General features: G+C 36.7%; 1 protein-coding gene across 2 annotated transcripts in view; it reads left to right on the top strand.

The window, feature by feature from the left end:
- Window positions 1-15,105, top strand: part of SYNE2 (spectrin repeat containing, nuclear envelope 2) — a 239,253-nt gene that overhangs the window by 97,877 nt on the left and 126,271 nt on the right. For both annotated transcript variants that reach the window (XM_004681792.2, XM_004681791.2), the window contains exons 45-50: window positions 124-279; window positions 1,058-1,314; window positions 3,620-5,717; window positions 7,693-8,015; window positions 10,210-10,354; window positions 11,467-11,682. In XM_004681792.2, coding sequence (XP_004681849.1) covers window positions 124-279; window positions 1,058-1,314; window positions 3,620-5,717; window positions 7,693-8,015; window positions 10,210-10,354; window positions 11,467-11,682 — 3,195 coding nt within the window. The remainder of the gene's footprint in view (window positions 1-123; window positions 280-1,057; window positions 1,315-3,619; window positions 5,718-7,692; window positions 8,016-10,209; window positions 10,355-11,466; window positions 11,683-15,105) is intronic.

Genomic DNA, 15,105 nt, shown 5'->3' with positions numbered 1-15,105 from the left:
GTAGTGTCTAAATACACTTTTTTTTTCTGAGTACATATAAGGAACTGAAATGTTTTCATCAAGAAAAAATAGAAATTATTTATTTGGAAGGCAAACTATTCAGCAATCTTTTCATGTTTCCAGAATTCAGCTGTGGAAATGGTTTTGTCAAAACAACTTTCTTTCGATGTTCAAGAAAGCATGAAAAACACTGAAGATGAACAGAAAGTCAACGAGCTGCAAAATCAACCTTTAGAATTAGATGTTATGTTAAGAAATGAACAATTAAAAGCCATAGAGGTATGGAAACAAGAAAAACACTGACAACATGATTGCATCATTTATCCAGTGCAATACAATATATTTTAATTACCAAAAACTTGCTTGCACAGAGTGAAAAGTCTTACTTAACCTTTGCCTGATGATCAATTTGGTAACTATATAATTATGTACTAATCAGTAGGTTGTATAAATCTTCCTATTTAAAATGTGGAAGAGTTTAATGAGCATTAATCTTCTTTCTCTTTCATAAAGTTTCTAAAAACTTAGTAATAGAATTTGGAGATTCTGATTTTCATCATTCCTTTTTTTAGTCATATGTATTCTGATTATGAAAAATTCTTTTTTCCTAGTTATCAACATTATATAGCTGTGTTTATGTCTGTATATATTTATAGCTATGTAATTTAGCATTCCAGTAAATGATGTGTTTTTAAAAATGATCACTACAATTTTAACTAATTCTTTATAACAGTTAACAGGATCTTAAATAGGAGGGGGCATATATGTAAAAATATAATAATGCGAATCTTCTTTCAATCATTACAGAATCTCTTAACCTGAAAGAGTGATCTAACTTGCTATTAAAAGCTAGACTAATTTTGTCCAGATTTAACATGATTCTAATGAAAATTATCTTTTAAATATTAGAACCTTAGTTTCTATGTGTGAAAATGACTTAAAACATCTTAGTATCATAGAATGTGTTACTGGAAGGAAAAAAAGGAAGGGAAAAAATGACCCATTGAGTTGCTGAATAAGAGTGTATATTCACTGATGTTTTTTGACTTGTTTTTAGGAGTTACATTCCCAGTTGGAGGCAAAGAAAGCAGCTATTGAACCATTGGAACAAACTGAGGACCTCAACAAAACAGAAACAGGTGCCGTGGTTGCCAGGTATTCCACACAACATTTGGACAACCTGCTTCAGGTACTTAGGACTTTGAAGAAGAACAAAGAAAGACAATACTGTCTCCTTAAAGATTTTCAGGAGCACCTTGCTGTAGTTGAGTCCTCAATGAAAGCCTTGATGACAGAAAAAGAAAGTCTAAAAGTGTAAGTAAGAATTTAAGACTTGTATTCATTTTATTCAAGTATAGCCTCCATTAACTCAGATGGGCCAAGGTTTTAAAGAGTTTATACAGTAAAAGGATATTATGATATCAATACTCAATGTGAATCAAGTCCATGTGAAAGCCATTTAGGAAAACTTTTAAATTTCATGCAAAAAATTGTATATATTAATTTTACAACTAAATTATATAAATTATGAAACACTTTATTCCCTCTACAAAAGCCACAAAATGGGTTTCAGTTCTAGGAAATTCATTATTTCAGTTTGCCAAGAATTTGTTGTAAACTATGTTGATGGAAAAAAAGAATTATATAGTTGTTGATTATCAGCATCATTTGTTTAAATAGTTGGATATATTGAATATACATGTAACAGTTTCTTTAAAATATTTGTACTCCTTTTGGTTTGAAAATGATGGGTAAGGAGTTGTAAATATAGTATTTAAAAAAATATTACTTGTGCATAGAAGAACTGGGGTGTAGGCAAGAGGTGTGGGGGTTGACAGGATTCACCAGAGACAGAGTAAGGGGCAGAACAGGTGGATTGACTGAAATACACTGCTGAGGGGAGCAGCAGGTGAAACAGTAGTGGTCTGCTGCACCATGTGGGTCAGCAACCTGGCTGGGGATCGAACTGAGGCAGTAGTAGCTTATTAATAGCTTTTGATAGCACTGACACTTAACCTCTGCACCACCAGGGAGGCCCTAATCTTAATGCATGAATATTTGCTCATTAAAAAGTCTTCCTTTTTTTTTTTGTTTCTTGTTAATGATGTATCATTTTATATATATATATATTTATATTTTCTTCATACATAGGATTTCTCCTCCCAGGTTTTGTCACCATAGTTTTTCCACCACCAAAGCCCCCATCATCCTCCACCATAGTCTATTCTCTTCCTGCAGTCTTTTCTCCTCCCTCCCTTTCTCCCCTTTCTTTCTCCCCCTCTCCTCTCTTCTATATGCCTCAGATCTGTATTCAGGTTTCAAAGATCACTTTTAAAATTTGTCTGATACTTTGTTTTGTTTTTTACCTCTATATTTCACACATCAGTGAAATCATCCAGTAGTTATCATTCTCCTTCTGGTTCACTTCACTTACGATAATCCCTTTCAGTTCCATCATGTTACCACATATCTCACAGGTTTATCTTTCTTGATCACAGAGTAGTATATTTCACTGTATTTATATATCACATCTTCTTGATCCAGTCATCTGTATGGGACATTTAGGTTGTTTGTATATCTTGGCTATTGAAATAGTGCTGCTATAAACATAGACTTACAGGTTTCCTTCCAAATTAGTGTTTTTGTGTCCTTTGGGTAGATTTTTAAAAGTGGAATTGCTGGATAACATGTCAGATCCATTTGCAGTCTTTTGGGTAATCTCCACACAGCCTTCCATGGTAGACCCGTCTACATTCTCACCAGTAGTGTACAGAATTCCTTTTCTTTACGCCCTTGACAGCATTTGTTGTGTTTAGTTTTTTTGACATAGGCCATTCTCACATGTATGAGTTGGTGTCTCATTGTGCTTTTAGTTTGCATTGCCATGATAAGTAAGGATAAACATTTTTTTCACATGGCTGTTGAACATTAGCACATCCTCTTTGGAGAAGTGTCTGTTTAATTCCCCCTTTTGGTTAAAGAAGTGTTTTTGATTGGGTTGTTTGTTTTCTTTTTTATTGAGTTGTATGAGCTTTGTAGATCATTGTAGATCGTTAGTATCAGTCTCTTGTGATATATATGGTATGCAAATCTTTTCTTCCATTCTGTAGGGTGCTTTTTGTTTTGATCATTGTCTCTTTCACTGTATAGGATCTTACCTATTTTGACATAGGCCTAATTGGGATTTACTTTCAGTGATTCCCTTTGAGGAAACACTGAAATTCAAAAGAGTAACCCGATGTGTAGACAAAAAAGGGGTTGATGTTGTGGTAACTTTTCTTAGTTTTAGAGTAATTTTTGTCTAAGTATGTTATAAATTAGAGTATTTTTTCATACATAGTTCCTTTTATTCTTCACTCCATTTTTTTGTTGTTTCTGCATTTTTATGATAACTCATTTTTGGTGAGCCCTCTAGTGGTCACACTAATTAAAAGCCAAAATGAAAAAGATTCTGATCTTCATTTTAATGAGAGAACCCCTTTCTCTCTTTTTTTCTTTTTTTAGAGGAAAAAGTACTGTTGTAGATAACTTTCTTTTCTGTGATTCCAAAGAAAACTTCTAATAATAATATCTTACCACAAGGTAATAGGTAATGTTATTATTGTTTCCTGTTTTCTAGGGGACCACTGGACAGTGCATCCTACTTGGACAAAATTAAAAACTTCCTGACATCAATAGAAAAGGATAAATGTTCTTTAAACAAGATAAAAATTGAGTGGAAAGATTTATCAAACTATCTGACTGACATAGATAAGAAGCTGTTAGAAAGCCAGATCAAGCAGCTTGAACATAGTTGGGAACAACTGGAACAACTGGTCCAGAAGAAATATTCTCAGCAAGTCATGGAATACAATGAATTTTCTTTTCTTATGCATGAGGTCCAAGATCTTGAGATTTTCCTGCAGCAGAAGCAGCAGCATCTACAGTTAAGGCTGAACTCTTCAGAGGATCTAGAAGAGAGCGAAAGCATGCTAAGCTTGGCCACTGAGCTCCAGGCCATCAAACACAGATTTTCTGTCTTCAAAAGGAAAACTGAACTGCTGATAAAGAGGATATGGGGGGGGAAAGAAAAGAACCTTTTGGAGAATGCAATAAATAGTTTTCAGCAGCAACTGGGAGTGTTGGAACCGTTAATGACAGAGGTAGAAAATCAGACCAAAAAGTGTGAAATAAGGAACAAGATTAAAGAGACTATATTGTGGGTCAAGAATTTGTTAGGTGAACTCATTCCTACCATTTCCCTTCTCCCAGACGAGATTCTTTCACAGATCAGAAAATGCAAGGAGATGCACAGTGGCATTCTGGAAAAACAAAACACCATAGACTCACTGGTTGAAGAGGTCAAAGACAGTATTCCTAATCTTACAGTGCATGAGAGCAACGATTTAAATAACTTCCTCCAGGACTTACAGAATCAATACCAAATGCTGGTTCTAAAATCTACCCAAAGATCACAGCAATTAGAATTGAAATTAGAAGAAAGAAGCAAATTTGTTGCAATAATAGAGACGATTCAATTTTCACTTCAAGGAAATGAAGCTCTGATAATTCCCAAGGCAGAAACAACCTCCACAGAAGCTGAATTGGAACAAGAACATGCCACTTTGATGACATCTCAGAAGGAACTGCTAGAAATTCAGAGTGTTATTTCAACATATCTACAGGAACAAACAAACATCTGTAAGGACCTAAGTGTGTTTGAAAGACTATTTCTGGATGATCAGTTGAAAAATCTTAAGACTAGAGCCAAGAGAACACAAAGATTCATTCAGAATAAATGTAACCAAATAGAAAACAAATTAGATTTTTACAGAGAATTCCAGGAAAAAGCAGCTGTGTTTCAGCAGGAAGTTGATAGTATTCTGCACAAGAGATTGCCACTAAAGCAAGGAATAAATCAAGGCATGAAAGAGGAGTTCTATAGTCTTAAAGAGCAACTCACTGGTATTCAATCCAGTATCCAACAGGTATTGAAACTCAAGGAACTATTTCACTCTATAGGCCTAAATTTGGATTGTTCCCAACTTGACCATTTACAATCCCAAGTATCTGAGAAAGAAAAGGAACTTGAAGAAAAAATTAAGCAGTTGGACACATTTGTGGCAGAACATGACAAATATCAATCATCACTAAGGAAACTAAGGGCTAGAGATTTGCAGATTCAGCAAAGGGCTGAAGCAGCACTAAAAGCACCTTATACTTCAGAAAGTAGTCTGCCCAGTGTTCAAATTGTGAATCAGAGACTTGAGAAAAATATGGGCTCATATCTTGAGATAATAAAGAAATTAAGTGAAAGTGAAGTTTTTGATGGCTCATTCAAAGAGAAAGAAATACTGCAAATAAAGCAGTATGCAGAAGAAAGTGATAAGTTACAGAAGGTTCTCCAAAATAGAGCACTAGAATGCCACCCCAAAGATATAGATGAAAAGAATTTTCTGGACAAACTTGAAAATTCCTTAGATGTTTTAAATCATATAAAATCTCAATTACAGCAGCCTTTGCTTGTAAATTTGAAAACTGAACATATCCAGAATGAAAAAGATAATTGCGAAGCACTTCAAGAACAAATTCAGTTAGAAATGTATAGGATCAGAGCTGTGAATGTCATTGAGAAACAAAGAGAAGAAAACTCTTCTGGAGCTAGTGACGTGCAGATAAAACTTGAGAACATTGATGATCTTTACCTGCAGCTTTATACAAACATTGATATGCGCACAGTAAGTTTTTTTTTATTAGGTGGTTTATGCATCTATTTTTATTTGATGATTTTAATTAATGTCTACTGTTTTCAAGTTCTACAAGAAAATTCTCTACAAGAGAAGAACCATTTAGAAAAATTGCATTGGGCCACTTTGTAATCCTAGTGCAACATATAACCTATATAGTGTCTTAGAGTTTGGAAAAAGATGAGTTTTTATGCCCTTATTTCTATATACGTCATAGCCTCTGTTGAGCTCAGACCAAACTTGTCTTTGATTTTTAGGACTTGTGGGACATAAGGGGTCTCCTTGGTGGTGCAGGGGTTAAAGACACAGCTCTACCAAACTATGGCAAGCCATTCCAACAGAAATTCAATCTCCAACCAGCCAGGGAGCTGACCCACATGGCACAGATCTCTCCTTTCTGGCCCTCTGCTCCCCTCAGTAGTGTATTTCACTTGATCTGCCTGTTCTGCTCAACACTCTTGTCTCTGATGACTTCTCTCACCCTCCCCCTCAAACTCTAGCCTATACCCCAACTCCTACATGTGTGTGTGTGTGTGTATATATATATATATATATATATATATATATATAAGTAGTTTATTTTATTATATATATATATATATAAGTAGTTTATTTTTACATCATTTTGTGCATTTTTCATCTCATTTGCAATTCCCTTGGATTCCCATCACCAAGTCACCCATGTGCCATCACCATAGTTTAGTACATTTCCCTCCCGCCACTGTTTTTGATGCCATTCCCCACTCCACTCCCACAAACTGTTTCTGGCATATAGCTGTTCATCATTATCATTATTTTCTTGCCTGTTCTGTTATGTTCCTGCCATGAGAGAAACCATCTGGTATTTTTCCTTTTCTTTCTGGTTTATTTCACTAAGCATGATCTTTTCCAGCTCCATCCATGTTGCTGCAAAAGACATGTGTTTCTTTTTTTTGGTTGCTCAGTAATATTCCATTGTGTATATGTACCACATCTTTTTAATCCAGTAATCCAATTTTGGGCATTTGGGCTGTTTCCATGTCTTTTCAATTGTGAATAAAACAGTAGTAAACATGGGAGTGCAGGTATCTTTTGAATCAGTGTTTTTGTGTCTTTTGGGTAGATACTTAGGAGTGGGATTATTGGGTCATTGGGAAGCTCCATGTTTAGCAGTTTAAGGAAACTCCAAAGAGTTTTCCATAGTGGTTGTACTAGTTTGCATTCCCACCAGCAGTGCAAGAGAGTTCCTTTTTCTCCACATCTTCTCCAACATTTGGTGTGTTGCTTGAAGATGTGCCATTCTCACTGGGGTGAGGTGGTATCTCATTGTGGTTTTAATTTGCATCTCCCTTATTAAGAATGATGTTGAACATTTTTTCATATGCTTGTTGGCAATCTGCATTTCCTCTTTGGAGAAGTGTCTTTTTAGCTCTTCTGCCTATTTTTTGATGAGGTTGTTTGCTTTATTTTTGTTGCGTTTCATCAGTTCTTTGTATATTTTTGTGATCAATCCTTTATCATTAGTTTAGTGTGGAAAATTTTAGGAACCTTTATTTTAACTATTCTATCAATGAAAAGACTTAGGCCTGGAGACAATGTGATGTGCTCAAAACTAACAGTAGTGTCAGAGCCACTGTTTTAAAGCACCAAGAGGTTTGGGAGTGTTTTTCATTTGTTTTCATAAATATATGGTTATAAACATTAAATGTATTCACCAGTTTAATTCAGTCTAATACAAGAACTCTAAAGCAGAAACACCTGTCATTAGACAAGATACATAAGATACATTTTTGTATCTAGATTACAATTTCTTAGCAAATCTGAAACAATTTTTCTTTAAGCAAATAGTAGTTTTAAATACTAGTGTAGTGTTAAATATTAGTTCTTTCTTATATGACAAATTATGAATGTGCTACAAAAGTGCAAGATCAACAGAATTTCCAAAAGTTTGATAATTTTTCATAACCTTTTATCTTCTATTCACCAGAATATCTTGAATGATGCTTATGAAAATATGGTACACTATGACAAAGCCATCACCAGGACAACAGGAATCATCACAGCCCTGGAAGCCATCCTTGCAGCCCCTCAGGTAGACCTCGATAATCCACAAGAATCACTGGAGAAAGTTCACCAGCAACAAGAAGAATTAGAATCTGCAATAGCCAATATCCAGGGCCTCTCTGAGAAATTGGGGACCATCTGCTGCCCAGAAGCCAAACTACAGCTTCAGTCCACTCTGCAGAAAGTAGTTGCTAAGAACTCAGCCTTGGAGGAGGCAGTCAAAATAAAAGAAACTGAGATAGAAAGGTAGGTATGTCTTTTTTCGGATAATGCTTTAAAAACAAATTACAAATTTCAAAATATTTTTACTTTGTATTTCTGTCCTATTTTTGTGTCTGTGTGACTTAATTTTCCTTTGGACTCATTATTATGATTGCTGAACTCACTCATTCGTGATCTACCCATACTCATAAATAATGTCCAGTCACCTAGCAGTTAGTAGAATTAGGGTTATTTCTAGTTTTTACATTAATGAATTGTGCTGCCAGGACAATTTCAAATGCCTAGGTTTATAACTAGAATTGTAATTGACAGGTCAAAGTTTTACAGCCACCTTAAACTTTTAATTCTTTTACCCATTTCTACTCAAATAAGTAGCAATTGCTGTTCTAGTTGTCCCACGGCCTCGCTAACACTTGATGTTGTGAGACTTAGTTTTTGCAGGCTGAAGAATGAGAAGTAATTTCAATATGGTTTTAACTTGTGCCTCTGTTTCTAATGAGGTTGAGCCTCTTTTTTGAACATTTTGTAGTTATTCATATTTCCTCTCCTGAAAACTTCCTATCTATGCCTTTACTCAATTTTTATTGGGCTATTCTTTTTCTTATTGATTAGTAGGAATTTATTCTCTATTCTGGAAGCTGGTTCTCTGTGGTTTTATGTGTTACTTACATCTTTATAGAGGGCATCACCTATTAAAAATCCAATCTGGGGGTAAACTCTGAGTTTTACCCTCTGTCTCCAGCTTCTAGGTCAACAAAACAGAAACTTGGCAAATACCTTCAAGGTGAAAACCGGCCTTAGACTATACCTTATTTTTCTCTGAATTTCCACTTTTACATAGTTTGGGCTCTGAGTACTTTTAATTTCTTGCCAGTTAGTTAATTAGCATGTTTTAAGATTTAAAAATATGTATTTGATCCAGAATGTTTAATTATTTTCAATGGAGCATATAGTCTATTTTGTATACATAATTATATTCATGGTGTTTTATAAACTATATCAACATTATGCGGTATGTAAAATTGCTGTTTCTCTTTTACATGAGCTCTTTTCCTTATTGTTGCAAAATCTTCATTAAAACCATTGAATTGCTATATAATTTATAAAGCAAATTTCAATTTACTTAACCAAATCTTCTGTTAGGAATTTAGTTTCAATTTTTGCCTTTTTAATTAATACTCTAATATGTAAAAAGGTATATGGAGGCCCCCCCTGGTGGCGCAGCGGGTTAAAGCACTGCAATGAGAAGCTAAAGCCACTTCCGCATGAGTTCGATTCCCGCCTGCCCCGGAGGAGACCACATGGCGTGGCAGACCTCTCCTGACCCGCCCACTGCTCCCCTCAGCAGTGTACTTCGTTGATCTGCCTGTTCTGCTCCCCACTCTGTCTCTGGTGAAGTCTCTCACTGCCCCTGAGTCTCTGGCCTGTACCCCAGTTCTGTATGTACAAATAAATAAATCTTAAAAAAAAAAAAAAAAAAAAGGTATATGGAAAAGATTATTTTAGCATATTTTGATTAATTCTTAAAAATAAATTGTAAAGTTGAATTAATGAGTCAAAAATAGGGATGCTTTTAAGACTAAATGCTTCTCTTTTTTAAGATTTATTTATTTATGCATACAAGAACTGGGGGTTAGTCCAGAGGTATGGGGGTGGGTGAGAGGATTCACCAGTGGCAAAGTGGGGAGTAGAACTGGAGGACAGAGTGAAATACACTGCTAAGGGGAGCAGCCAGTGAGACAGGAGAGGTCTGCTTTGTCATGTGGGTCAGTTCCCTGTGGGAATTGAACTTGTCTCAGTAGCTTGCAATAGATTGGTAGCTCTGTGTTTTTAACTCCTGCACCACCAGGGAGTCCCCAGACTAAATGGTTTTCTAGCAGAATTGTACCAATATATACATACTTAGCAGTATTCAAAAAATGCAGTTTTCCAATTTAAATATTTTAAGAGCAGTCTCACCCTCCTGTTAAATTTTGTACTAATAGAAAGTAGTCAATAAAAATCTGTCTAAACTACACCTGAGAGGAGAAAGGAAGAATGATGCAATACATATACATATAAATAAAATGAAATAAATTTGTCAAAATACCTTGAATAGCAAAAGGAATTTTTTTCTAATTAAGTGTTCAGGATTCATTCAGGGAAGTTTAGAATTTATTGGCCTAAATAAAATTTAATACCATGTTGTTGTTGTTGTTTTCTAATTCTGTCTCACCAGGTGTCTGGAGAATTACAAGTGCTACAAAAAAATTAGAGAGAAAATTTGCACTACCCTCTGCCAAATGGAAACACTTCTTGGGCAGTCCATGTCTTCCTTGCCAATGTCGTACAAAGAAGCTTTAGAGCGCTTAGAACAGAGCAAGGTAAGCGAGCGTGTGGCAAAAAAAAATTTGGCAGAACAAGGAAGTTGAGGCAACAGAGATGTGGCTCTGTTATAACCCACAGCAATCTTCAACCTGGGTTGTACTCCCAGGAAAATTCCTTAAGCAAAAAGCTACAGGGAAAAAATGGGTCTAAGCCATTTATCAGTAAGGTTCCCAGAACAATCCTCTCCCTGAAAGCACATTGATTGATCCCTCTCTCTAAAGCTTTGCTTTCAGTGTTAATTTGTAGGACAATGCTGGATCAATGGTAAATTCTTCCGCTCTACTGAGAATTTATTAGGATTATCTAAGTGCTGATCTGATTACTTTTATACTCTGTTGTTAAGCATTTTTAGTTGTTGTTTAATTTTATTCTCAGAATCTATGGTATTATGTTGTTAGAATTTGAATGAGAACATTCTAAATCATCTGTGCTTAATATTTTTCCCCAAACACAAAAATTCTAAATATTGTTTTGGTGGTAGATACAGTATGTTTATTGTGTCAATTTACTACTTAGTAACATGAGACTTAGGTTAAAATAACAAACTGAACTTCTAGGATATTTACCTGTACAGATATACTCTTCCTTGGAAATTGCTTGGTGGATCATTATTGGTCTCTGTAGTCCCAAATTCATGGACAATAAAATCACACATGGATAATTATCCCCTGGCTCAAATTGACTTCCAAAAGGACTTAAATAGGGTCTCCCTGGTGACACAAGGGTTGAAGTTGCAGCACTACGAAGCGATCTGCAGTCACTGCAGCACAGAGTTCAGTCCCCAGCCAGAGAGCTTCCCACATGGCACAGCAGACCTCTCCTGTCTCCTCTGCTGCTCCCTTCAGCAGTGGATTTCAGTCACTCTGCCTGTTCTGCTCCCCATTCTGTCTCTGATGGATCCTCTCACCCCCCACATCTCTGGCCTCTACCCCAGTTCTGTACTCATAAATAAATACATCTTAAAAAAAAGGGGGACTAAATAGAGGATCGTGTGTCACTTATGGAACAGCTAAAATCCTTAATTGTTCAAATTTTAAAATGGTTTATCAACTTTAGAAAGTGAATAAACTGTATGCCCCTCCTGTCTCCTGTTCCTGTTCTTTTTAAGGCCTTGGTCTCAAGTCTTACATATACCAAGGAAGTGTTCATGAGGTTACGTCAGGTCTTCACGCACTTGAGACCTACATGCACAGATGCTGGCAGGTGTTTGCTCAGGACCATAGCGGCCCTGTGGGAGCGCTGGCTGAATCTACTAGATGCTGCTAAAGAGTGGGAGCTGTGGTGTGAAGAACTGAAGCAGGAGTGGAAATTTGTCAATGAGGAAGTAAGTGCTTCATTTTAACAGTCAAATCTTAGCGTTTCCTGACAAATGTCATTTACATTTTTACTACTTTCATTTTGTTTTTATAAAAAATAATTCTTCAACTTGTCTCATTTTAATTAAACCTTACACATACATGGTTATAGGGGTCAGGTCCTTGGAAAATAATCTCTAAGAAATTAAAATTCTTTCATAATAGTGGCATTTTGGGGGTATCCATGGGAATGCAATTTTTTTTCAATATGTGCCATTCTCACTGGTGGTATCTCTTTCTGGTTTTGATTTGTATTTCCCTAATTACAAGTGATGTTGAACATTTTTTTTTATGTACATGGTGGTCATTTGCATTTTAGCTCTTTGGAGATGTGTCTTTCTAGCTCTTCTGCTGATTTTTTGACTGGATTTTTTACGTGTTTTTGTTGAGTCATGTGAGCTCTTTGTAGATTTTTGTGATCAGTCCCTTATCAGTAGTATTATGTGCAAAAACATTTTTCCAATCAGCAGGGCATCTCTTTGTTTCTCCTTGTTTTGGTTAATATCTCCTTTGCTGTACAAAAGCTTTAACTTTTTTTTAATGTAGTCTTAGATGTTCATCTTTCCCTTTATGTTCTTTGCCTTGGAAGAATGTATCTTGAAAGATGTTACTGAGATGAATGTAATTTAGTGCTTTGCCATATTTTCTTCTACATACTTTAGAGTTTCAGGTCTTATGTCCAAGTCTCTATCCATTTTGAGTTGGTTTTTGTGGATGGTGTGAGGGAGTAGTCCACTGTTAATTTTTTTTTGCATGTAGCAGCCGAGCATCATTTATTGAACAAACTGTCCTTGTTCCACTGCATATTCTCTGCACCCTTATCAAAGTTTAGTTGTCCATAAATATGTGGGTTTATTTCTGGGCTTTCTATTTGAATACATTGGTCTGTGTCTCAGTTTTGTTCCAGTATCATACACTTTTTTTTTTTAAAGATTTATTTATTTATGCATACAGAACTGGGCTACAGGCCAGAGGTGCAGGATGGCGAGAGGCTTCACCAGGAACAGAGTGGGGAGTAGAACAAGCAGATCGACGAAGTACACTGCTGAGGGGAGCAGCGGGCGGGTCAGGAGAGGTCTGCCACACCATGTGGTCTCCTCTGGGGCAGGCGGGAATCGAACTCATACGGAAGTGGCTTTAGCTTCTCAGTGCTGTGCTTTAACCAGCTGCACCACCAGGGAGGGCCATACACTTTTAATTATTATGGCTTTGTAGTATAGTTTGAAGTCTGGGTATGTGATACTTCTGTTAATCTTTTTGGTCAGGAGACTTTGGCTATTCAAAGATTTTTGTGGCTTCACATGAATTTCATCATTATTTGTTCTATTTCTTTGAAGAATGTCGTTGAAATTTGTATTGGCATAGCATTGAATCTGTAAATTGCTTTTGTAGGATGGCCACTTGATAATGTTAATTCTTACAATCTGTGAGCAGGGGATGTTTTTTCCATTTCAAAAAAGCCATTGTTAAAATGAAAAGACACCCTATCGAATGGGAGAAAATATTTGTACATCATACATAAAAATGGACTAATATTCAAGATCTACAAAGAACTTATTCAACTAAAAACAATAAAAACCCAATCAAAGAATAGGCATAAGAGTTAAATAGACATTTGACAAAAGAAGATACACAGATGGCCAACAGGCATCTGAAAAAATGCGTATCACTTATCCTCAGGGAAATGCAAATCAAGACCACAGTGAGATACTATGTCACACCTCTGAGAATGGCCCATATCAAACTGATCAGAAACAAGTATAGGTAGACAGAAAAGAACCCTGTGCCTTGTGGTGGGAATGTAGACTAGTTCAGCCCCTATGACAAACATATGGAAGTTTCTTATTACAAATAAATCTACCATATGACTCAGTAATTTAATCCTAGGTATCAACATAAAGAATGCAAAAACACTAATTTGAAGGGAGATATGCAGTCCTGTGTTTATTGAAACTATTTATAATAGGTAGAAACAAGCTTAAGTGCCCAACAGCAGATGAGTGGATTAGGATGATGTGGTGTATAAACACAATATAATGCTACTGAGATATCAAAACAATTAAGCTTTTGCCATTTGTGACAAAATGTATTTTAAAGAGTAGCACAAATAAAATGTGTTCTCATGTAATAAGTACTAATGCTTAATGTGTGCCTGTTGGAATTCTAAGCAGTTTACACACATTAACCTGTGCAAAAGAAACTGTTGATATTTTTGGCAGAAACTGTATGAGGGACAAGGCAGTTGGGGAGCAGGTTTGCAGGGCAAGACTCTGCTACTTGAGCAGAAGCTCTTGTGCCATTTATTGAAAGCATCCAGAACAGTAAAAGCTGATCATGTGACAGTGTGTTAAGAATAGGGTCTAAAGGGTGGGATAGGAATAGAGGGCAAAGTTTTATGGGGCACAGGCAAGGGGATATGATGACAATATGTCAAGAGACATTTGTGCCAGCAAAGTGTTTGAAATCATCACAGGCAGCATTATCCCAAGACCATCATTGAGATAGTCATGGAATCAGATCAACAGTGGCCTAGTGATACCTGGGCCTGCTTCATAGTATGGGTTATATTCTGTAGGTAGAGAATTCTCAGCTGTAACTTGTAGATAGCAAATAGATCACTGTTGCCCATGAGTTGACAGTTAGTAGCCAGCGCATAGGAACCCACATGTCCCCCTTTCTGTTATATGGACAAGAGGAAGATAGGGGGAAATGACCAAGAGTGGTCTGACAGATTAGCATGGCTTGCTGGCGGCAACTGCCTGAATGTAGAGGCAGCACCAATGTGCTGTGTCACATTGAAGGAGTGATGGAGTCCCAAGAGCTCATTGTTGAGTCCAGAGGGCTGATGTTCACCACACCAGGAACAGAAGTCTCAAGGGCATCAAGCCTTGCTTATGGAGAACTGCACAGTTGCTGGAAAGGGATCCACCCCAGATGGAGCTCTGGAATAGGATTGGTCTTTCCTTCATGCCAGCTCATAATAGAAAAGTACTGCTTTTTCTGGAGCCCAGTGAGGTTCTGTGGGTGACAAAACCAAAATGTATCCCCCCACCCCCATTTAGTGGTTCTAAGGTCCCAGCCAAGTTGGTCCTTTAGTGGGTGGTGATACGAGGGGTTGATTCTGCTGGTATAAAATGTTCTACTGCTATGAGGCCAAAAGAATTAGGAATGAAATGTTGCTCAACAGCTGTTAGACCAGAGGAACTACAATTTTAAAAAGTTAAAAATAAATAAAGTGGGCCCTCCCGGTGGTGGTGCATCAGGTTAAAGCACAGCACTAAGAAGCTAAAGCCACTTCAGCATGAGGTCGATCCCTGTCCGCCCCCAAGATGACCCACATGGCCTGGCAGACCTCTCCTGACCCGCCCGCTGCTCCCCTCAGCAGTGTACTT

The sequence above is a fragment of the Condylura cristata genome, unplaced genomic scaffold (genome assembly GCF_000260355.1).
Source record: "Condylura cristata isolate star-nosed mole 26May11 unplaced genomic scaffold, ConCri1.0 scaffold00013, whole genome shotgun sequence".
NCBI classification, from domain to species: Eukaryota; Metazoa; Chordata; class Mammalia; order Eulipotyphla; family Talpidae; genus Condylura; species Condylura cristata.
Note: the sequence above shows the minus strand (reverse complement) of the source record. Positions and strands in the feature narration are given on the sequence as shown.